This window comes from Ammospiza caudacuta, chromosome 6 (assembly GCF_027887145.1).
Source record: "Ammospiza caudacuta isolate bAmmCau1 chromosome 6, bAmmCau1.pri, whole genome shotgun sequence".
Taxonomy (NCBI): Eukaryota; Metazoa; Chordata; class Aves; order Passeriformes; family Passerellidae; genus Ammospiza; species Ammospiza caudacuta.
In genome coordinates, this window is record NC_080598.1 from 27,896,954 (window position 1) to 27,920,272 (window position 23,319).

At 39.2% G+C, this 23,319-nt stretch overlaps 1 protein-coding gene across 3 annotated transcripts in view; it reads left to right on the plus strand.

Annotated features, from left to right (window-relative positions):
- Positions 1–19,584, plus strand: part of PHF21A (PHD finger protein 21A) — a 125,125-nt gene extending 105,541 nt beyond the window's left edge. For 2 of the 3 annotated variants that reach the window (XM_058806625.1, XM_058806624.1), the window contains 10 exons: positions 1,989–2,285; positions 4,009–4,107; positions 5,146–5,197; positions 6,001–6,080; positions 6,522–6,582; positions 9,027–9,190; positions 13,757–13,912; positions 15,549–15,624; positions 15,957–16,060; positions 17,942–19,584. In XM_058806625.1, the coding sequence (XP_058662608.1) occupies positions 1,989–2,285; positions 4,009–4,107; positions 5,146–5,197; positions 6,001–6,080; positions 6,522–6,582; positions 9,027–9,190; positions 13,757–13,912; positions 15,549–15,624; positions 15,957–16,060; positions 17,942–18,196 (1,344 nt within the window). In that variant the 3' untranslated portion in view covers positions 18,197–19,584. Of the gene's footprint in view, positions 1–1,988; positions 2,286–4,008; positions 4,108–5,145; positions 5,198–6,000; positions 6,081–6,521; positions 6,583–8,936; positions 8,960–9,026; positions 9,191–13,756; positions 13,913–15,548; positions 15,625–15,956; positions 16,061–17,941 lie in introns of all 3 variants that reach the window. The other variant, XM_058806626.1, reaches the window with a different exon arrangement.
- Positions 19,585–23,319: the final 3,735 nt, after the last annotated feature.

Here is a 23,319-nt window from a genome sequence, read left to right on the forward strand (position 1 = left end):
AGCTGGGGGCATAGAGACATAGGTGCTTGGCAGGAAAATTAGAGGCAATGCTCATAAATGAGGACAGGGAAGTTTTAGACTGCATATAAGGAAACACTTCTCTCTTTGAGGACAGTTAGGAGTGGAAGAGGCTTGCCAGACATGTTGTGAAAGCTCCATCCTTGAAGTTTTACAAGACTTACCTGGACAAAGCCTTAAGCCAGCCAATATGCATTTAGTGATGGTCCTGCTCTGAGCAAGAGGTCAAATTAGAGACCTCCTCAGCCACCCTCCACCTGTATGAATTTGTAGTTATGAAATTTGCATATGATGATTATAAATGATCTTGTATGCCATAAGTGAAATGAACCCATGGAATAGGTGTCATCAAAATTAAAGCATCACCTAAGGCCTTAAATTGCTGTAATTGTTGCTTGATACTCATGAATGAAAAAAGAAAAAATTATATGTCTCTAGATTATTCCCAAGTATTTCTGTATTGCAAGGGAGAGTGGCTTCTGTTTTCAGCTGAGTAGTAAAACTTGTGGTTTGCTTGTTTTTCTTCATGGTTTCGGGAGGACACAGATTGTTTCTTTATGTAAAAAAAATGTCTTGGATGAACTGCTTCATTTGTCTGAAGTATGTGATGCTCTGAATAAAAGTAAATATTTTGCAAAGTGAGAAAGGAAAGCAAAGGCTGCTATCTGATTAATATTTGGGTATGGTGAGATCTGTTGAAATGTGACCTAGTTTTTCATGGTAAAATGCTTTATGGAGTATTGCAGGTGGATAGGAATCAAATGAGGAAAAAAAGAGCTTTATTTTTAAAGTAATGTACTATTACTGCGCCTGAGTGGGCGCAGCTGGTGAGAGAGAGATGGTGAATTTTGTTTTTTATATTAGAAGGTTGAATTTATTAATATATGATATAATATATTATAGTTATACTAATAGAATATAGAGAAGAGGTTTTGCAGAGTAGTTAGGTTAGTTAGGAAGAGATAGAAAAGAATTTATAATAAAGTTGTGGTTAAGGATTCAGTTTTTTGGTTTGTACTGGTGATTGGTTTTTAATTATAAATATAAAACATGAATTAATTACTAATTAAAATAGGTGTTTTTGTTGTATTTTTTAGCAGTTGATAATAATTGTTTATTTTGTCTTCGGAGGCTTTTGGCTTCTCGAAGACACAGAAATCTGAAAGAAAGGATTTCTGTGGAGAAATGTCTGCGACAATGTACTCTGCAATGATATTTTGTATATGTACTCTACTTCTGTACTCTGCAATGATATTTTAAGTCCATTGTTAAATTACAAACTTAACAGAGACAGGAAATAAGCAAGTATTGGTGATGAGTTTTGAAAGATTCTTGTGGCTCTTCTCATTCTTGTGAAAGAAAAGAAATAGTTGCATTTACCTGTGCATTCAGCACTTTCAGTAAGGGATTAATATATAATCTTGTCACTTTTTTTGCTTATCAAGATTGGTTGTGCAGGTATCTAAATAATATATAGAATTGACAGATAACAGGTATTTGCTGGAAAAAATAATTTTTTGTTTCAGGGCACAGTCAACTCTTCATAATTTCTTGGAGGTTCATTACAAAGCCCTGAAACACTTTTAATACGAGTGCCTCAGCTGTGCCTGTAAATATCACATGGATTTTTTTTGGCTTTAAAACCAAGATGTTAATTTAGATACAGATAAGGCATTTGGCGATAAACATTCTGTATAAGTATCTGTGCATCCAAATACCATTTCAGGGATGGTGACTATATATGCAAATGTTATGGATGGGTTTTATGTAAGTAGGCTTGAAAATGTGGTGCTTTTTTCTCTTAACATACTTAGGACAGTATGCTAAAAATGACGTTATCTAAAAAAATCAAGCAGCCTCCTGCAGATTATACAGGATGAATTGAAAGACTTAGTGAAAAGCTGATCTGAAATACTGATATACAAATCTCTGGGTTTTATTTTTTTCTTTTTCTCTTTTTGTTTCTGTAGGTTCGACCTAAACCAGTTGCCCAAAATAACATTCCTATTGCCCCTGCACCTCCCCCAATGCTTGCAGCTCCTCAGCTTATTCAGAGGCCTGTGATGTTGACAACAAAGTTCACACCCACCTCTTTACCCAACTCTCAGAACTCCATCCATCCAGTTCGTGTAGTTAATGGGCAGACAGCAACCATAGCCAAAACCTTCCCTATGGCACAGCTCACCAGCATCGTGATAGCAGCACCGGGGACCAGGCTCGCTGGGCCTCAGACTGTACAGATCAGCAAACCAAACATTGAAAAACAGGTACAGATAAAGTGCCTACTAATGCAATGTACTGGGTTTATTGCTTTACTGTGCAACTGTGGAGAGGACGACAGCCAGGGAGATGTTTTCAGTGGATACTGGAGATAGTCATGTTCCAATGGCAGTACAAATTATGGAATGACTTGCAGCTCTTGGGATAGATGTTACCATTTCCTTTAATATGGGCCATTGACAACTTTTTCTCCTGCTTCAGTGTTTTTATGCTCCCTCTACTGTTTAAACATCAGTAGTTCATAAGCAGGCTACATTGCAGGGTTTGACTAGAATCTTGAAGAACAATTACAAGCTGAAGTCCATCTTCATATCAAGCCCTTTTGTTTTTCAAAGGGTGGTTATGTGAAAGGCAAAAATTGCACAGAATTGTAGGGATATTTAATCAGATAATTGTAGCCATTTCTTCCATGATCCCTTGATCTTGCAATCTTGTGATTGGAGGCAAAATAGTCTCACTCAGCTTCTGAAGTCTGATGGTTCCCTGTGTCTAAATCAAACTGAATGAGTGGAAAGGAGACCTTCAGAAGCAGAGAATTCTGTATGTTTAAAGTCTCTCTCCAGAAAAGACTTCTGTAAAATAAAAATTACTTAAGTCAGTGTGGATTGCAACTGAGCGTCCTTGCCAGTCTGCTCAAGTAAAGCAATATTCTGATTCACTTTTAACTCTTTTGAGTATTGTATGTTAGTAATAGTGTAACATTTTATACTATATTGCATACTATAACATAATATTTATGTAATTTATATAGATAATAGTAGTATATATGTCACTTATAACTCTTTCCTAGACTAATGTGCCTTGAAATTACCTTCTTTCTGCTTTTGAAATACTTATGAGACTGGAAAATCATGTGCATGAAAGTTGTGCTCATGCTCAGCTCTGCTTGTGAAGTCTCAAGAGTAGGTTCTTGCATACCTCAGGGCTGTTGCACCGGTTACTCAGCAATGTGTGTGCTTTCCATGTGAAGTTGTACTTCTACAATATTTGACGTTTGATTACTGTTCCTTTTGATGTCAGCAATATTCATTTGCTCTTTGAATAATTACTGGCAACTACAGAAAAACATTGAAGAATGTGGTGGTTCAATCACACATGAAATTTTCTGCATAATTTAATATAATGTATCATAAAGCGAAAAGTTTGTCTGTCTGTAGCTCACCTTACTCAGTTTATAGCCTCAACATCCATGCTGTAGGCTGAGGGATGTCATGCAGAAGATTTATGACTTGAGAAAAGAAAAAGGCTTCAGAAACATCTGACATTGAGGAGTTCAGAGAGACAGTTTTTGAGCCATTCAAAATTCTATAAAATACAAAGACTGAGGAGTGAGAAGTACAAAATGTATGTGCCATGCCGAGGGGGTTTTTAAGTGGAAGTCTTGATGAGATGAATTTTCTTGAAGTGTCTGGTATTCCTATACATTACAGTGATTTCTGTAACAAAGTTAACGCTTAAAATCGCTATTTTATCTTGTGTGGCTCTGTGGGGTAATGGATTGGTGACAAGGCTGTTTCATTCTTTGTTAAATGAAAATACTTTACTTAACATTCCTCTTGCATTAGATTCCTCAATTAAGTCATTGTTAGCACACTGTCAGCTTTAAACACTTTCTCTCCTGTATTTGTGAAAGTATTTGTTTTGCTTTAATAGTCAAAGTAAAAAAAGTCATTGTTATCACTGAATGTGAGAAACACTGTTTTCTTGCAGACTATTAAACCACATGTGGAAACAGAAGAGAAGCAAACAGAAAGTCGTACAGTTACTCCACCTGCTGCACCGAAGCCAAAACGAGAAGAAAATCCACAGGTATCAGAACATACCCAGAGCTTTCTTTTAAGGAAAAAAAAGAACATTGTCCTTCAGAAAATATTTTTTCCCTCTGTTCCCTCAAGACTTCTTAACTTCAGCATTCCATATGTTCCTGTTGGACAGCAGTAGTTGATAAGGCTGCAGAATAAAAAAATCTAAATAGATGTAGTGCATTGCATTTCAATTCCGGAATGCATTTGGCTTCTAAGTCTTTTGTAAGTTAGAAGATCATCATTTCTCCATGATACTTACTTCAAACAGGGGTTTAGATTACAGAGTTGATTTCCACTCCTTTGAGGTTTTAGACTCTGGAGTTATTCTCAAAGCTGAAGAACTGTCTGTTTTCCTTTATAAAATATTTCTACTCTGGTGAGCAGGAAGGAAAGAGTCACATATATCCACATTCTGCTTGTGTTTTAGTCCAGTTTAGTCTGGGGTAAAAGAGCTTTTTAACTGATTACAACTAAATGCTCTGCTACATTTATTTCTATAGATGGATTCAAATTGACTGTTGTGTGAGCTCTAACTGTTGTCAGTTAGACAACAAAATTCTGATTTTTACATGTCTCTGCATTTCCTGCATTAAAATTAGAATCCTCTAAGAAACCCATAGCCTTTAGCAAATAGCAAATCTTAAGCTAGAGTTGGTTCCTTGTAGTTCACAATAGATGGAGAATTATCTTAAACTAGCAATATTTTTTTGGCAATTGAACTGTGTTGGTATCTTCTAATAGTCAGTTCAGTGCTGGAATGGGAGTAAAGAAACTGCTCTCTTGTTCCCAGCTCTGCCATCTCTGTGATCATGAGCAATGGGTATTTCCCAGTATCTCAGGCTAGGTTCCCATCTAGGAAACGGGACTCTTGTCTGTCCTTTTCCAAGAAGTTTGACATGCATGAATGAAAAGTGATTTATAGAAGCAAAGTATCACTAAAAATTATTTTGGTGCTTAGTTACTGGTCAGCTACCTTTAAAGGGCATAAATGACTCATCCTAACAGTTGCACTTTTCATTATGTTTTTTCTTCCCTCTCACAGAAACTTGCCTTCATGGTGTCTCTGGGACTAGTTACTCATGACCACCTGGAAGGTAGGAAAAATGTCTTAGGTTGGTTGTTCAGCTTCTGGTTTCATGTCATTCTAGATTGGAAGTAGGATTCCAAAATATTTCTTGTATTAAATGCAGTATTTTCTTGTACAATAGTACCGTTGGGATGTCTGTACTCTTCATCTAACTTAGTTTGTTGTGCATGTTTTTGCTCTTCTTATGACATTGAAACAAAGCATAAAGTTATTTATGCAGTGGAGCAGAGGTTGGGAAGAAAGTGTATGCTCTGATGGTAGAAATCTGTGGCAATACCAATGCTCTCTGGACGACCTCTATCTGCAAAGATACACCATGGATAATTTTACTGTAACCTATGCCTAAATTTTTCATTTATTATTTCATGGAACTGTAATTTTTAATGAATGAGTTAATGGATTATAATTTGATTTATAATTTAAACTTCTAATCCTATGCATTGAAAGACAGCCTATAATTTCAATCACCTGCATATTTCTCTACTGTATTTTCAAGTGTCAGCAAGGTTACCAGAGGCATTTTTTTAAGATCCCAGTTATAGTGACCATGAGTTTTAAGTGTCTTAGTCATGGCTTACATGGTCAGAAGAAGGATTTAATCAGTTACTTGAGCATTGTATTTGTATTCCTTGTCAGCTGTTAGTTTTCAAACCTTCAGAAGTTAAAAGTATAACACAGTTGCCTATACCGGGCATAACTGGTGTTCTGTAGAAATCTTTGTAGTTCTTCTCACATGCAAACTGAATTCTGTGGACTTTATGTAATTTCTGAGATCCATTGTTTTCTAATCTGAATGCTTTGTTTTACAAGAAATCCAAAGTAAGCGACAAGAGAGGAAAAGAAGAACAACAGCAAATCCAGTGTACAGTGGAGCCGTTTTTGAGCCTGAGGTATTAATCTTTTGCGGGGGGAAGCTGGTATTTTCATTCTGATCTTGAGTGTCTTTCTAACATCTTGCTACCTTGTAAGCTTTCTCAGTTCTAACTAGAAAGGCAAGTTATCATTTATATTTCAAAAGGCCATTGCAATGACACGATACTCAGATTTTTAAATAGTAAATACACTGGGGTGTTTCTAGTACTTGTATCTTCTGCCTTCTCCTATATAAACCTGGCATCAAATGGCAATGTGTGTTGGTCTGCTTGCATATCAGCCTGAAGCAGTTCAGATATCAGAAGCAGTGTAAAAAAGCTAACATTTCTGAAGGTGTGCTTCAGAAAACACAAAAGCCAGTAATCTCACTTAGTACTTACTGCGCTGTTCCTCAGCTACTGCATATAGTTATTGTCAGGAACGTTCCCCGACAGAAATTGTTCCCTTGTTCCCTGCAGCGCAAGAAGAGTACAGTGACGTACCTGAACAGCACAATGCATCCCGGGACACGTAAAAGAGGTGAGGTATACCCAGACCTGTCTCCCTGCCCAGTGCCTCTTCCTGCACACTGGTTTTGTAGTCCCCATGTCAATTTGAAGAGCAAAACAAGAAGGACTCTACAGTACTTCATTTGTCCAGTAAATTTCCATGGTAGGCAAAGACCATGACCTCTAGGGATTAGCATGGCAAGATCTATTAAGCAGCTCAGTGCTTCATTTCAGTTTCACTCTGAGAAAAACCCAGACAAAACCCACTCAATTCACTAGATATTCTCTAGAAATGTGAGATGTTTGAACATCATTTAGTTATGAAGTTGCTGTAAAGATCCCCTTGTTAATGACTAGATTGTATTGTTACTGTCAAGAAGAAAGTGGTTGTGGGAAAAGCGTCTATGCCCTGAATAGGAGGGGAAACTTAGTGTGACAAAAGTCTTGTTTCCTACTGGGAATAGGGATGAGTCCTTCAAAAGAACTTGCCCTGGGTGAGAAAAGCTATCGTGCTCACACTAGGTACTTTAACTGCAACCAGAGTGCCACTTGTCCTAAAATGAGAGATGATCTTTCATATAGGCATGCAGTACTATTCAGAAGAAATCCTTCTGTAGAACAGGTAAAATTTTAAGACTTAGTTTATGGTGAAACAGGCGAAGCAGAACAGTGTGGGAGAGAATATGATGCCATTATTTGTGCGTGGCATCAACCACACCTACCTGACAATGTTTACCTGATTTTTGATGATTTTCTACAGTCCTTAAAGACTCATAATACCTTCTCTATCCTAAGTTTTCTGTCTAAAAAAGTAATAAATCAAATTTTAAAAAAATTTAAAAAAAAACAGTCTCTCATCTAGCACTGACCAGTTCCATTATTTTTGGGGGGTTTTGTCTGCAAGATGAAATATTAATTTGACATATTCTGTTCTTGATCCATGTTTTCAGTCCAGCAGACAATGTGGCAAAGCTGACACTTCTGCAGCTATGCTGTTTTTAAATAAAAGATGCTGCTATCCCCTAAAAACATTAAATGTTTTTTTTAAATAATATGATGTAGATTTTTAAATAGAGGGGTTTTGCATTTACTCTGTGGATAAGTAAATGTTCCTTCTTCTAGTAATGATTTCTTAATTTTATTTTAGACCTTAATAGTGAACAATTACTGTATCAATGAAAATGATTGCATGCATTTGTACTTGATACTCTCTTACCCTGTTTTTGCAACTGACTATTATACTTTCTATTTTTTTCATCATACCCTATTGTGAGTGAGCCTTTATGTTGCATCAGTATCAAATTAGTAGCACGTGTTTTCAATTGACAAAAGATTTGGAAGTATACATTTGTTTTGTAATTTAATATAGCAATATATTGAGTGAAAAGCTTTTGTAAGCATTTGCCCTTGAGAGCTTTAGTTTAATTATAGATGGTGCTGAGCATGTCAGAAATTTCACCCGTGGACATCACTAGCAGAAATCCATTTCCAAGGACATACTTAGTGCTGGAACATATCCAGACCTTAAATGCAAGGTTTAGCATGTTAATAGGTATAGACTGACAGTCTGTAAACATAAGATCTGGGGAATTATTCCTAGATCCTAACTCCTTTATGTTTACATATCTATAAATTACCTGGGAGAAGGAAGGCAGAAATGATGGTTGCATACTAGGTTTTTTGCTGTCTTGCTTTGCATTTGTAATTTTATAAGAATTGTATGAAGACATTTTGCACATCTGCTCGTCTAAAGGAGTATCTAGGCATTGTGCATAATCAAACATACTTGGCTGATAAAGTCTAAGAAAGAACACAGAATTTGGAGTGGGTTACAGTAAAAGACCAGTGATAGGTTAAAACTGATATTATTTGTGGGTCAGAAAACAAGACCTGTTCTTAGGTAGCCTAATTTTAAAAATGTACCGGTAGGGTAGAAAGTGCTGATCTGAGAACTGAGAGGTTTAAAAAATGGGGAAGAAAAGTAGGGGGGTGGTGAGTGTTGGCCTCTGATAAAAGATTTAACCTCTGTGTAGATTTATGGCACTTAGAAAGATAGGGAGGTGTGGAATAACAGCAGAAAGGATTTAATAGTAGTTATTGTAGCTTCTGTGGAGCTTCGATGCCAACATTTTTCCCCTCAAAACTGAATAGCCTCATTTTTAGGAGTAGCAACTGTCTCCATGCTGCTTTTGTGGGAATAATTCTTTGACCCTCTACAGAGCTTATTTCTGTTTCCTTCTGAAATACATCTTTTAAATGTTCTTTCCTTGCAAAATTCTACTTAAAGATTTCTAAAAAATGTTTAAATCTTTGCTTCTGTCCTTCCACTTATGACTTTTATATTAACTTCCTCTCTGTGCTACATCATTTCCTTTTTCACGCTAGCCAATGAGGACCACTGGCCAAAGGTATGTAAGATCATTTTTCCTTTCTTTTTTTTTTGTTTCGTTTGTGTTCCCTGTTGTTAATATGTAGGTCGTCCACCTAAATACAACACGGTGTTGGGGTTCGGGGCTTTGACCCCCACGTCCCCTCTCTCCAGTTATCCCGACTCCCCTGAAAATGAAAAGACAGAGAGCACATTTACTTTTCCCGCAGCTGTTCAGCCTGTGTCCCTGCCTAGCCCCAGCTCCACAGACGTAAGTAACTCTTGGGGAGGGGTTACTGTTAGACAGTTACTCAAAACAGGCACAAGGAAAATCATTGCAGGTTTTGTTTCTTTAATCTCACTCATCATTTGTCCTGATTCGGTGCAGTGAAACAGTCCAGCATTTTTTAACACCCTTTTTTCCTCCTGCACCTGAGTTGTTATCCTGATGAGATTTTATAACTCCTTCAGTGGATTGAAACATTGGGAGGCACCAGGCATGCTAGATGAGCTCATTTCCTTTGTGTAGTTTCTGAGATCTTGTCTGACTGAATTGAATCTGTCATCCATGGAAAAGGGCCAGGGGGTGTGTGGGGTAGGTGGGGAAGAAGAGAATGAAAAGTATTAGTTACTGGCCATAATAACAAAAAGTTGTGTTTTTATAATGAGAGAAGGATGGAAACTGCTTCATCATGCAGAACAGCCAGGAGCAGCATTTGTGGCACTGATTTGGCAGAAAGTGTGTAGGACTTTTCAGTGGGGGTAAAACAGTCCTCAGGAGCTGGAATGTACTTTCATTTAAGAGCTTTTTTTTAGAAGACTGGTATTTACAGGCACAGCTTAAGAATCAAAAGGTGCTTGGTTATTTCTTCACACTGGTGCTACACTCTCCTTCTGAAGTTCTTCTTTTAGAAAAGACAGTCACATATACTTGAGGCCCAACCATCTGAAATGGCCTTTAAGGAAAAGCTGGGTTGTTCTATTTTCATCTGTCTAGTGGCACCACTGTAAGTACATGGACTGAGAGACCAGCTCTACTGACCATGTAGAACAGGGAATAGAGGCCAGTTCCTTGACTCTGAACTGTACTTGTTCTGCAGGATTTGGAGTAGTGCAAGTGTGTCTGAAGCACTGAAATAAATAGATGCAATTCAGATAGCCAGGGAATACACATGTGGAATTACAAGGTTCTCTTTTATATAGTCATTTTTTAGAGCAGGATAGCACATGACTGCAAAAACCCTTTCCTGACAGCCAAATAAATGGGACTGTGGAATAGCCCCTCATGGATGTGATGGGACAGCTCCATCTCTGGGGACTTTTAAAAATATGAAGTACAGATGACTTGTAAATGTGCTGAAGAGTTTACATAGTTTACACTGGCCCCAAGAGAAGGACTGGATAATGTGGTGGGGGTCTTTTCCATCTCTCATGTGTGTGTATACTGCTCAGTCTTTTCCTATTGTGTAAGAGCTCTCAAAAGAGTATGATGAGTTGTTGCCCTATTTCTGCAGTGCCTATGAAAATTGCAAATCAGGCCAAGCACTTGGCATGAGGCACAGTGGACAAGAACACTGAATTTTGAATTTTCCCTGAAATGTTATTCTCTGAATGACAGGGAGAAATTTTGAAGGGAGGATGAAGCAGAAACTTATGATAGGATTGGTGATAAGGATGAAGGGGTAGAAAGTAGGTCTAGAACCTGGGAAAAGGAAGGAAATAATGCACTAGGCAGGATTGAGCAAAACCTCTTTTTTTTTCCTCTCCCTTTTTTTTCCCTTTTCCAATTTGGCAATTGTCTTGCCAAATGGTTATGTGAGCCACTTATGAGGCACTTGATTATGTGTGGTTCTCCCTCATGCAATAGTGGCACATTCACCCCAAAAATAGCAATTGCCTTTGAAGGTCAATTACTCAGCAATAAGAATTGTGCAAAAAACTCTGTTTTAGTGATGATTCAAGTATTTGGTCACAAAATGCCTTCTTATTAGTGAACATTCATATCAAAACAGTGTTTCAATTGAGAGGAGCATTGTAGAACTTTCAGATTGCAAAGTCAAGCCCTTAAAAGTTAGAATATGCCAGAATTCTGATTATTTAATTCACTTACATCATACACTATGATCATCTTTATTTATGTGATCATGAACAAATGTTGCAGAATATTTAGTTTTCCCATTTTATTCCAGTTAAATGTACATATAAGTATAGATATTACAAACTCAAGCACACAATCTGCTTTTGTTACTGAATTATTTGGTTCAGTTGCCTAAAGCCAGGTCCCACTGCTCTAGACACTTTATCAAAATAAATGAAACTGTTAGCTGTCCAGAAAGCTTAAATTTATTTTCCCTTGTGAGACCCTTCCCTGGTCCCTTGTGAAGAGGAAGTAGAGCAGAAAGTGACGTTAAATCACCTTTTATGGTATCTGTTCTGAAATTATTCTTCGGTCACTCCAGGCTGTAGCATGTCTGAGCAGCCTCAGTGAGCTATGCCCTTGCCTACACAAAGCTGCTTCAGAAGCTGAGGTCAGTGGGTGCATGGCACAACACCAATACCAGCCCTCCCTTTATGCATATATTTATGAATGTCCATAAGACCTGGGGCAATTCTTTGGAATCAAACACTGACTGGGGTTTTGGTAAGGAGAGTTGCTAACTCTGAGGAATTGCCCTGAATTTTGCATTACCAAAAATAGGACTGTGGTTTCTGGGCATGTGTGTTGGCATCTCTGTGCATTCAGCTGCACTGTGCATTGGTCACCTGTATCACTACAGGTTTTTCAGCACTCAGTTGAATTTGGGACATTCTGGGTCTAAATTTCTAAATGTCTCCACTTAAGAAGAAACTGCATATGTGTCTCTTTTGTAGGGCTCTTTCTGCAGGATATGGGACATAACAGGTTTGGTTTTCAGCACACCAATATTTTGCACTTTGTTACCAAGAGCCATTGTGTAGTCTGTGGCAACTAATGCATCTTAAGATACGTAATTCTCTAGAAATTTTTTTCTAAAATGAGAGATTCCCCTCTTAAACTTCTCCTTATCTTGAAGAGGATTTTATTTTAGCTTATATGATATCTCTTGCCTGCTGCCTTTTCCTTGTTCTCAGAGAATGCAGGGATGGAGGGAAAGAAGTTCTTCCCAGCCTGGTTACAACACATCACTTCACAAGAAGCATGAAATGTCACTCATTTAGGTCTTCATTTAACACTGAGGAACTCTTTGGTTTTAAAGGTGTAGTAATACCCTAACTCAACTCTCAACTATCCCAGGGAGTTAGGGACCCAAAATATGGCGCTGAAAATTCACTGAAGATTGATCCTTTACAAGACATGAAATCAGTGTTAACTTTGGGAATTTAGAAGAGCTTTCCCTTTGAAGAAGGGCCACATCAGCAATAGAACTGGGAAGTAGAAACCTGAGCAGATTGCTCATGTGTCATTCTTACATGTGTATTATGTCATCCATAGTGGAGATTACTGTAGTTTTTCTTGTCTGGCACCTTAATATGTGAGTGCATGGCCAAATCTGCTATCCCTCCAAACTGATAGAAATTGTTTGCACGTGTGAAGAGACAATCTGTGCCAAAATGAAACCTTGCATAGGCTGGTATTTCATTCAGGAGAGTGTGTACCCACAGTTCTGCTCCACACACACATCTTATGATTGCAGTCTTGCAGATCTGGGTGTGTGTGAAACTGCTGTGAGTCAGTGACAGGATGCACTTCAGACACCAGATGGGGTCTTGGACATTACAGGGTGCACGTTGTTGTGACAGGGTGCACTTCAGACACCAGATGGGGCCTTGGACATGTGGAGTTGCCAGGAGAGCCCGGTGGTCGGAGGAGAGGGTGGCGTGCCCCTTGCTTCCTCTAGGATCGCTGAGCCACCTTTCTATCATGTCTCTTCATTCAAATATCTGAAAATCAAATCAAAACAGGAGGAGAGAGAAAGAGAGAGAAAGAGAGAAGAAGAAACAAAAATCAGACCTGCCTTTTTGAGATGTTAATGGCTGTAGAAAAGAACTCTCTCTGATGGAAATGCAATAGTAACTAAACCTAGTTGTTTTAAAAGACATGGCTAGTCATTTTTCCAATTTTTTCTTTTAAAAAATGTTAGAAAATCTCTCTTGGTACTCTTTCATCCTAGCTCTCAATCTATGTTAGTGATGAAACAATCCACTCTCTGTAGACAATGAGAAAGTTTTTTGAGTCACAGCTTTTTTGGTGCAACTTGAGGAAGCCTAAGTGAAGTAAAAAGAATTGTCTCAGAACATAATTCATTCTATTCTTTTTCATTTAGAAGCACAACACCTTTTCCTTACAGTTTCATTTTTAAAGATGACCTAAATATTTAACAGTGTTCTTTAAAGTCACTCAGTTGGGGTTTCTTACATACTATTACTGGCAAGAGACAGCCTAATCAGCATTCTGGGAGTGGAGTTGGGCTTACATCCAAAAATCAGGAGGGTTAAGAAAGTGGGTAGCTCATCACTTCAGGCAAATAAAAAGATCAGGGTAAAGAGGAAATCTTAAAGAAGAAAGGCTATGGGGTAGCAGTAGTTAAGAGAAGCTATAGTAATAAGTGTTTGCTGTACCATTTTGCCTTGGGAGGACAGAAGAATGTTTGGGAGGAGAGATGTCAGTGTTTCTGACATCTGGCATGGTTTTCCTGTTTCACAGTCTAAAAAGGGCTTGACCTTTTGGAATCACCTTAAAATAGTTGGTGCTGTAAACCTTGAATTCAACTAAGATGTAGATATCAAATGTCAAAGTTCACTTTTTGCCTTCTCTCTTGCATTCTCTCACCCAAACCCTTTCCCCTCAATTTTGTAGGGTGATATCCATGAGGACTTTTGCAGTGTTTGCAGAAAAAGCGGGCAGTTGCTGATGTGTGACACATGTTCACGTGTTTATCACCTGGATTGCCTGGACCCGCCTCTGAAAACCATTCCTAAGGGCATGTGGATCTGTCCCAAATGTCAAGACCAGGTATTGTTGACAGACAGGGAGTTATGTGCAATGCATGTGAAAATTTTTTGGTGTTGAAGAAAATAACCAGATTGTTTGGGTTACTTAGACCAAGACAGCCTGACACTGAACAAATCTATTTCATGTGCAATAAGGCTTGTGTGAATTTAATTGAATTATTACCTCTGTTGGAATGTGTGCTAATACAAAACTGTCAGGTCTTGCTTCTTAATTCATGGTCTTTATTTGTTACCCTTATCTTTTTACTCTTTTTCTGGATCAAAGTATGCAGACTTTTTTAAAGATTATCTACCACCCATAGAAATTCTGCTGTTCATTTTAAGCTCATTGTTTCTTCAAAAGTTATTAGCATATTCTTCTGGACAAATAAATAAAGCATTTGCACGAGCCCACCTCAATAGATAGAGCAAATATAAGCCCCTGCTTGCTTATATAAATCAAACATTAGAAGGTCTGATCGCTGTCTTCAGTGATCTCTTCAATAATATCATCCAGCATCAGTATAATGAGTATAGGTGAACAGTTTCTTTCTAGATCATTCTCTGAAAATGTACAGTTGAAGTGAGCAGGTTATATTTTAGTATTTTGTTTATAATTGCATTGAGATTGCATACAAGATGAAGAAGCAAACTGTTATATTCCTAACCCTTCCTTGGAGCTCTAGGAGTTGCAAAGGGTTGTTGATAATAGGCAGTCTGGAGCTGTGTCCTGTCTAACACAGCTCATTGCTTGGTCAGCCACATGGCCTTTGGTGCACCAGTGGTAGCATGAGAAAACAGCCTGACCTATGATGTGCTCCTCAAAACAATGAAAATGCAAAACTCAAGTGACTTGGTCAGTAGTTGCCAGAGAGGAGAGAGTATTTGTCTTGGGTACTCCTGCTCTTGCCTACTCCCACCTTATCCCTCCTCTTCATGTCTCTGTGATAGCTTCCAACAAAATTAAGGAGGAAGTCTGAGTAACTTCACTGTAAACTGACCAGGTCCTCTGTCTTCTGAGACACCACTCTGATCCTGTACTAAAAATATGTGTCTTTCCTCTTAAAGTTTGTAAGTTTGTTAGGAAGCAAAATGTAGGAAGGGTCTGAAAGACATAAATGGTGCTTGCACTTATAAAAAGAGTTTGACAAATCTATTAAGATGATTCTGATAAGAAGGAGTGATGGGACAATTTCATGTTTTATTAGCCAGAAGCGTGATGTTTAAATGTAGGGTGCGGAGACTCAGCTGCAGCATGAAAACTTCTTTCCCAGAACAACTAAGATCAGCAATTTGACTGAACCATGAAGTAATGTTTATGTCTCCTGGCAAGTTTTGAGTTCAGATATACTATCCTTTCATTCCTCTTTTAAGTTGTTCAGTATCATTAGCAGACTTTATTTGTGGCTATGGAGGGAATTTAGGAAAATGCTGACATTTGTAAGAAATAGGCTTGCTTTGTGGGAGCCACAATACAGTTGTGAATAATTCCCTCTGTTAAATCTCAGATCAGGTCTGTGAAGCTTCTTGTTACAGGGCTGAGGCTAATGATAGCCATGAAAGAAAATCCTCAATCTTTCCCTCTTTCCCTCTCTCCTTTTTGCTTTCTCTGAGGTAGGTTTTTTACCAGCTAAATCTCTATGAAAATTTTCTTTCAGATGCTAAAGAAGGAGGAAGCAATCCCATGGCCAGGAACTTTAGCAATTGTTCATTCATATATTGCATATAAAGCAGGTAAGAAAATGATGAAGACTTTTCTTTCACTTTTAATAATGGAAGATGTTATTTTTGGAGTGGGATAGAATGGTACTTCCTTTACAAAAGGAAATTTTGTCATAAAAAAGGAAATAATCTTAATCACTAGTGAAGTGAAAATAGCAGGCTAAATATTTCTTAAGCCTGTCATGCTCGTGTATGTAGGTAAAATTTTGGGAGTGATTCAGTGCACAAGTTGTTAAGCATCGGTTTAAACACAATTCCCCTCTTTACATGAAGCAGTTTAGACCCTCTATCCACTATTGTAAGAGAAATATTTAAAATATTCTGTTTAATATTCTGTTTTGCAGCAAAAGAAGAGGAAAAACAGAAACTACTTAAATGGAGTTCAGATTTAAAACAGGAAAGAGAACAACTAGAGCAGAAGGTCAAACAGCTCAGCAATTCTATAACAGTGAGTATTGTCCTCCTAAATAACCCATGACCTGTGTTCTGGTGCCACAATGCAGGGAGAAAACTATTATAGAGCAACTCCATCTACTAGACCTGTCATCCACTGGATTTATTTAGAATTGAGTGAGTACTTTCCTTTGCTTTTTAGGACTTTGGGGAGCAGGAATGAAATAAAGGCAAAATGTGCTTACATTGAGTCTCTCACACATGATCCTTGCTGAACATGTGGTAGATGTATGGTGACATATAACATCAGCAGGTGACAAAAATGACCCAGAGTGGTTTTGTCTGTGGGCAGTAGATGGAGTCCAGCTCTAGTGGCTCACTTTAACAAGAATGGTTTGGCCTCTGTGTATAGTGACAGTTTCAGCCTTGGTGCACTCTCCAGACCTTTCTGATGCAAAAGTGACCATTTCCTTGTGGCTGACTCTCAGGACCTTGCTGTGTTGCCTTGGCAGTCAGCAGCTGGACACTGCACATGCCCCTGCATGATATTAACTAGACAATGTCATACTTCAAACCAGAAATCTTGGCTTCCACCTTAGTTTATTGCAGTAATTGGAACATACATATTGAATTGGTCACTCTTCTCACCTTAATGTGCAGATTAGTCTCTTGAGATGCCAGTGTAAAGTTTGAGCCCTTTCTTGGTGCAGCCCTAGTCAGTATCACATAATGAAAATATAATCTCCTGTATGGCAACATCTGTAAGGTTGGATTCATAATTACAGACTTTTTAGATACAGATGCACTTTCCAGGCTGCACTTTTCCTGTCTTTGCCTATTAGAGCAAAAGTGTCCCATTTTTACAGACCCCTCAGTGCTGTCAATACAAGTAAAATGATTGTGAGGGGCTGGCTAACAGTGCTGGGGACTGTCACCTTCTGGTTAGCAGTAGCTGAGTGTAACCTGAGCAGTACTAGACAATTATCACCATTTCTCAGTGGTGTACCCAGGCAGATGCAAGGCCTTAACATGAGGGATTGGCAGTGGTCAAGGAGAATGTTCATATTGGACCTGTCCAAAACAGGCATATTAGGTCTAGATGCTTTAGGGTTATTATGATGCCATGAGCTACATGTGAAAACATTAAAGCTAAAATCAACAGTATCTGGAGATCAGTATGGAAAAAAGATTTGAAAAATCTAGGAAGCTTGCCATCTTCATCTAAAAACCTGAATGTAACAGACATAGCTACTGTTTCCTCATTTTTGTGAGTTTCAAATATACATATAAGCAGTTTTTCACTCTTGAAACATCATCTGTGGGCTTTTTTTAAAGTTACCTGTCCCTGGCACTTAGCTGATGAGCTGGCTATGTTACTAACACTTCTAAGAGAATGAAGTGGCCACAAAATAAGATTTTCAAGTGAAGAGGAGTTTGGTTTCCTTTTCAAGTGTCCTTTTACTTATTGAGAGAAGGAAGTGATGTTCCTGCTAAAATGTGAAAGCAAAGTCTGTATCCCATTAATGGTTTGCACGCACACTGTCAGCAGTCAGCTGCAGTGGGATGCCTGAGCTTGCAGATCTGAGTTAAAGAAATTTCAGTAATGCAATACTAATAGAAAAAATTGTAAGAACATACACTTGGAAGTTTTCCTTCAAAAGAAACACAAAAGGATGGAGCTGTCTGTCTTCATTTGCACACCTTGGAATGAAAGGGAGCCATACCAGGTGACAGCTATTTTATTTCCTCAGCCTGCAAATATGAATTCTCCTCTGAAGACAGCCTAGAGACCCTTTTCTTCTAGGCTGGAAAAGTGAAGTTGCAGCTGCAGTCTTTTCTGGGTACTTACATTTAGATCTGTGAACATCATATTCCTTTGCTTGCCTTCTTTGATTCATAAGCTCGAACTTATTACTGGTTTTCTGCTTTGCTGTAGAAATGCATGGAAATGAAGAATACCATCCTTGCAAAACAGAAGGAGATGCACAGCTCCTTGGAGAAGGTAAAACAGCTGATCCGCCTCATCCAAGGCATCGACCTTTCAAAACCCATAAACTCTGAGGTCAATTCAGTAGCCATCTCCAACGGCATGGACTCCACTAACAATACTAATGCTGCCACCTCCACCTTAGCCCCCTCCCCTTCCCAGAGCTGCATGGTGAACTGTAACAAGGGCGATGAGACTAAATAACACAGCCAAGTTAAGAAGGAGCCAAGGGAGGTGGCGGCGAGGAGAAAGAGCAAAATAAAGAAACTCTAGAAAAGCAAAACTGGATTTCTTCTGGAAAGTGCAGAATTCTTTAGTTCTTTGGTTCCAGAGAGAGCGTGAAGATGCTTGTGCCAGGCGGCACCGGAGTTTGCCAATCGATCCTTCTTATTCTGTGTGTACATGCGAAGTTTGGATCATGTTACATGAATAGTGCCAGCTGGGGGTTCTTTGCCAGCACCATGCCAAGTGAAATAATATATTTACTCTCTCTATATTTTACACCAGTGTGTGCCTGCAGCAGCCTCCACAGCCACTATAGGTTTGTTTTATTTTTGTTTGGGGTGAGGAGCAGGGATAAGGGAGGAGAGCAGGTTTCAAGTTCCTATTTGCAGAACAGTTTGTTTAGCTAGGGGAAAACAAAAACAAGTCCAAAGAGCCTATGGGCTTTTCCTGTTTCTAAACTCTCAGTACTATTAAACCAAAAAAACAGAAATATAAATTATCAAATCCCAGTGCCCAGAAGGGACAAGTCTATCAAATAAGCAGTATTTACTATTGTTTAGACAGGAGATGTACAAAAGGAAAGGAGATGGACTTTTCACTGAGTAACCAGCACATAGAGTCATAGGATATGCTGAGTCAGGATCACCGAGTCCAACTCCTGGCCCTACAGGACACCCCAAGAATCACACCATGTGCCTGAGAGTCTATGGGTCCTCACACTCATCCAGAAAGTCTGTTTTGGGAATGGGAAAAGAGAGGGCCAGGGTCAGCTTGGAGCATTGGATGGAGGTGTCCCAAGAGAAAATGTGCATCAATTACTTGAAAATGAGATTTCATCCCTTTTCTGTATTTATAAACGACACAGGTATCCTGAACAAAGTAGCACATAACCCAGATGTGTGAACTCAACAGAGAAATGTCCTTTTCTTTCACTTCCTTTCTCTTCTTTTGGTAACAAGAACTAAATAAGGAATAGAAAAGCTGTTTTTCAGGCTGACAGTCTAATTAAAGAGGTAGATGGGACCTTGCATGGTATAGATTAGAAGTAATAGTGTCAGTGAGATACAGTGAGTCTTTGTGAGTCCTTGTGTCATCGTTTTGGGCACTGTTTTTTTATGCAAGGGCAAAATCTTTGTATCTGGGGGAAAAAAAAACCAACTTTTTTAAATTAAAAAGGAAAATAAAAGATATTGAGGTCTTCCTAGTGTTACTTAAAATAAGATCAAGGTAAGAAACATTGTAAAAAAAATTACAAAAGTGCTATTTGTTTCCTAAACAAGTGATTTCTATTAAAAAGGTGTCAGAACTGGAGAAAATGCTGTGTACTTAGAATTTTTTAACACAGACTTTGCTTATTTATGATGATATTCTGCTGTATTTGTGTTCTAAAATCTAATGGGACAGTTTCCATAGGTTCTACCATACATCTACTGGCTAAAGTCTAAAGAGAAACAAATCCTACAGTGCTGGATCTCATCCCTCTGGAGGATCTCCCAGGCTTGTCTCTGCTGTTACCATCTCTCTCCCATTCTTCCATGTGTTTGTAACCCAGAGAAAAGCAATTGGCAGTGTGCTTGTGTAAGGCTTTCATAGTTCTGTGATACAGACTGACTGGAGCTTGAGAATGAGAGACAGTGAGTTGCACTGAAATCACCCTCTGTTATCTCCTCTTGTTCAAGAAGTTCATCTCTAATGTATAATCTTTTCACTCTGGACAGCAGAGCTTGCCTTGTGCTTCCTGATTGTGGGGTCTGGCTCAGTTTAGGGTGCTGATTCTGTGTCCCAGAGCTATCTGGTTTCACTGCTGCATTTACATGTTTGGGCAAAGGCCATTTCCACTGGAAGTACCAGGAAAACTCCCTTTACTTCCTTACTTCCCGTGGGAGCAGAGTGAGCCACTGCCAACACAACAAGGTGAGGCAGTGTCTCCAGTGTGGTGGCCTTGAGAGCATGTGTTGGGTGGTGAGGCAGACATGCTCAGCTGTTCATAGTGGAAGATAGAAAAGCTTTACATTTCAAGAATGCATTTCTGAGCAAGTGAATACTCCAGACACCACATAGCCTGAGAGAGTTTCTTTGCTGCCCCAGCCAAGTGGGCTTCTGTGGGGTTCTTGGAGCTGCTTTAGGTTGCCCTTCCGCCCTTTAAGGACTTCTATTCCTTCTGTAGGAGTGTGCACTATTTTCAGCTCTGGACTCAGAACTGATATCCTGAGTTCTTACATTTGTCTAAGTTGGGAAAGGACTCTTACACACACTTCTGAGCTGAACCAGTGATAACCCTGACTCTGTCTTTTGATGTGTGAGTTCTGTTCTGGAACTAGCAGAGCTGGGAGGATAAGTTAGCTGAAGTGACAGGGAGACAGCTGGGCAGACACTGTCAAAATGGATCATACTAAAAATGTCCTTCCATCAATCCAGTTACCAATGGGGTATTACCATTGGGCAGCACTAGGCCAGCAACCCACAGCACTTAGACAAAGGACTGTCTGTTTCGAGGGTTGAAGAGAAAAACAAACTGAACATGAGCCTTCTATAGAATATGAGCCATCAGCTAACAGCCAGAGATAATCAAGAGAAGCTGCCTTTTGGAACATGTTGGTCTTCAGCTGAACATTTGGGTGATTCTTAACAGCATCTTCTGAAGCATTGAGCATTCCTGCTAAGAGACCGTCTCCAGGGATAGGTGTGCTGAGTCTTTGTGCTTCTCATGCTCTTACTTCTGGGTTAACCTGAGCTCTCTTGGAAGCAGTGCACTATTTGGAGGTAGGAGGCTGTGCCTGGAGACTCAGTAGTCCTTCTGTTTTCTTTGCTGATTCAGGAGAGGATGGGAATGAAATTCACTAGTAGCCATATTTAAATTTGCACAAAGTTAATCAGCCAGGAGAAGTTAAAACAGCTATTACTGCTTTCCTGAGGCATCTGCTTGTCTCCAGAACCCAAGTAGATAGGTACAGATTTTATATCACTTTTGTTACAGTATTTGTGTTCCAGACTGTAAAAGGATGCCTTTAGTTAATCATTACTTGGCAGAAAAATTATCTTAGACTTTTTGATGCTGCTTAGGTAGTTTTCTTTCTCTCTCACTGATCCTGTTGGGATGCTTTTCTCCTGGCTCTGCAACAGTATTAGCCAATAGGCAAGGAGCATTTCTAAGGCTGCAGTGACATTGGCAATGATGCTGCTGTGTAGACACAGTGAATTTGGGTTATCTCTACCCAATCACCAACAAAAAGGTGGAAGGGCAATTGGTGTTTGCTAAATACAGAAGAAAATGGGTTTTTATCCTAGCTGCTGTAAGAGCTTCCAATCAAGGGAGAAATTTAAACTGTGACAGCTTAACGATCAAATTTTTCTTTTGGGTTCATATTGGTTTGGGGTTTTTTTCTCATGTAATATTTGAGATAGAATGAGTTTGTACTGAAACTTCTGCTCTTTGGGAAGCTGTCACACTGTCTGTGGTTTTGTTTTTCCAAACCACCATCAAGATATTAACTAATTCTTATGTCATTGCTTGTCATTGGTGGGAAACAAGTGGCTTTTAAATCTCTGTTATAAGGGAAGAAATGAGACCACGAAGGAATATCATGTCAAAGATGGTCCTGGCTCTCAGCCCAGTGCTAAGGGCTTTAAGAAGTCACCCTGCTCCTTTGCTCAGAAATAGAGCAAGTCTTGCAGAAGTTTCTTTTCCCCTTCTCCGGCTGTTCTTTAAACTGCAGGAAAGGTGTGTTGTGGTCAGAGTGGGAAAGTGAGCCTGTGACCTGGCTAGAAGAATTGGTATCATCAGTGGTGTTTTCATTGTCTTTGTTCAGAGCCAGCAGTGGGTTTGGTGCTGTGCAAAACATGGAGGAAGCAATACTTCTAGGGATGATTGGAAGGTAGGGTGAGTAGCATGGTTGATTCTTCCAAGACATCATTATCCAGGACTTACCATGTTGGTAGGATGAACTAATGTTTTGCATGAGCAAAACAGGGCTTTGTTCTATGTTGAAAGCAGGTTTCTATCAGTGGGGATATGAATTAAAAACCTGGACATTAAAGAGGTGATAATTTTACGGGTGGATCTATTGGTTTTATTGTTGGCAGAAAAAATAATATTGCATTTTATCTTTGCTAGACTTAAGAAAGCAAATCTGTATTCCAAATGTCTAGAAATGTGAAACCTAATTCTGACCTCCTTGGCTTCAAATCATCTTCCCTATACTATTGCAGAGACAGCCCTGAAAAGCAGCATGGTCAGCATTCAGGAGAACCTGGAGTGAAACCTCCCTCTTAGCCCCATCAAGCTGTGGCAGCCCACAGTACAGGAAATAAACTCTGACATTTCTTTCTCATGTGGATACAGCAGAAAACATTTGTGAATTTGCAGTGCACATGTTTCTCTCTTTTCTTTTCCTCAGCTGGGTTGCACCCCCACCTTCTTTGATTCTGAAGCACTAATGATGAATACATGCTTTTAATGAAATGGGGTTTTAAAATAGCATATTAAGATGTTAGACCAAAATTCACTCTTTTACTGAGGGCCTCTCTCAGTGAAGTGCTCAGACAACCACCAAAATTCCAGTATTGCACTTCCTTGTGGACACACCCCTTTGGGCAGGGCTCCTTGTGTCTTTTTAGAATCGTTTTGACCCTTCTTCACCTCCTGTTGTCCTCCCTTGGAATTCTGGAGATCCAAGGCAAGTTAAACTTTGCTGGATTACTGCTAAGAGTTTTCTGATGAGTATGTAGGAGTCAGGAACCTGGAGAAAGAGGAAAATGTTTTGTTGTGCAGCTCATTCATTTGGCGCTTAGGCTTGCCTGGCCAACAAACTACCTCAGCAAAGTCCATTCCCAAGCACTATGGATTCTGTAGTTTCTGGCATTCAGAAGGCAAAAGGTCCAAAGAACCCTCCAGCAGCCAGCTAGGTACTGGTCTCTGAGGACGTGTGAGCAAACCTTGCAGTGACATGCTGCTGGATCCTTGTTTTCAGTGGTCAGACGTGGACCAGAGAATGACCCAAAAATCAGATGGGATCAGGAAAAGGGACAGCTGCAGATGTCTTGTCTCCAGGTTATTGCTCTCTTGCTCAGAGAGCAAGTTATTGCTCTCTTCTTTAAGCCTC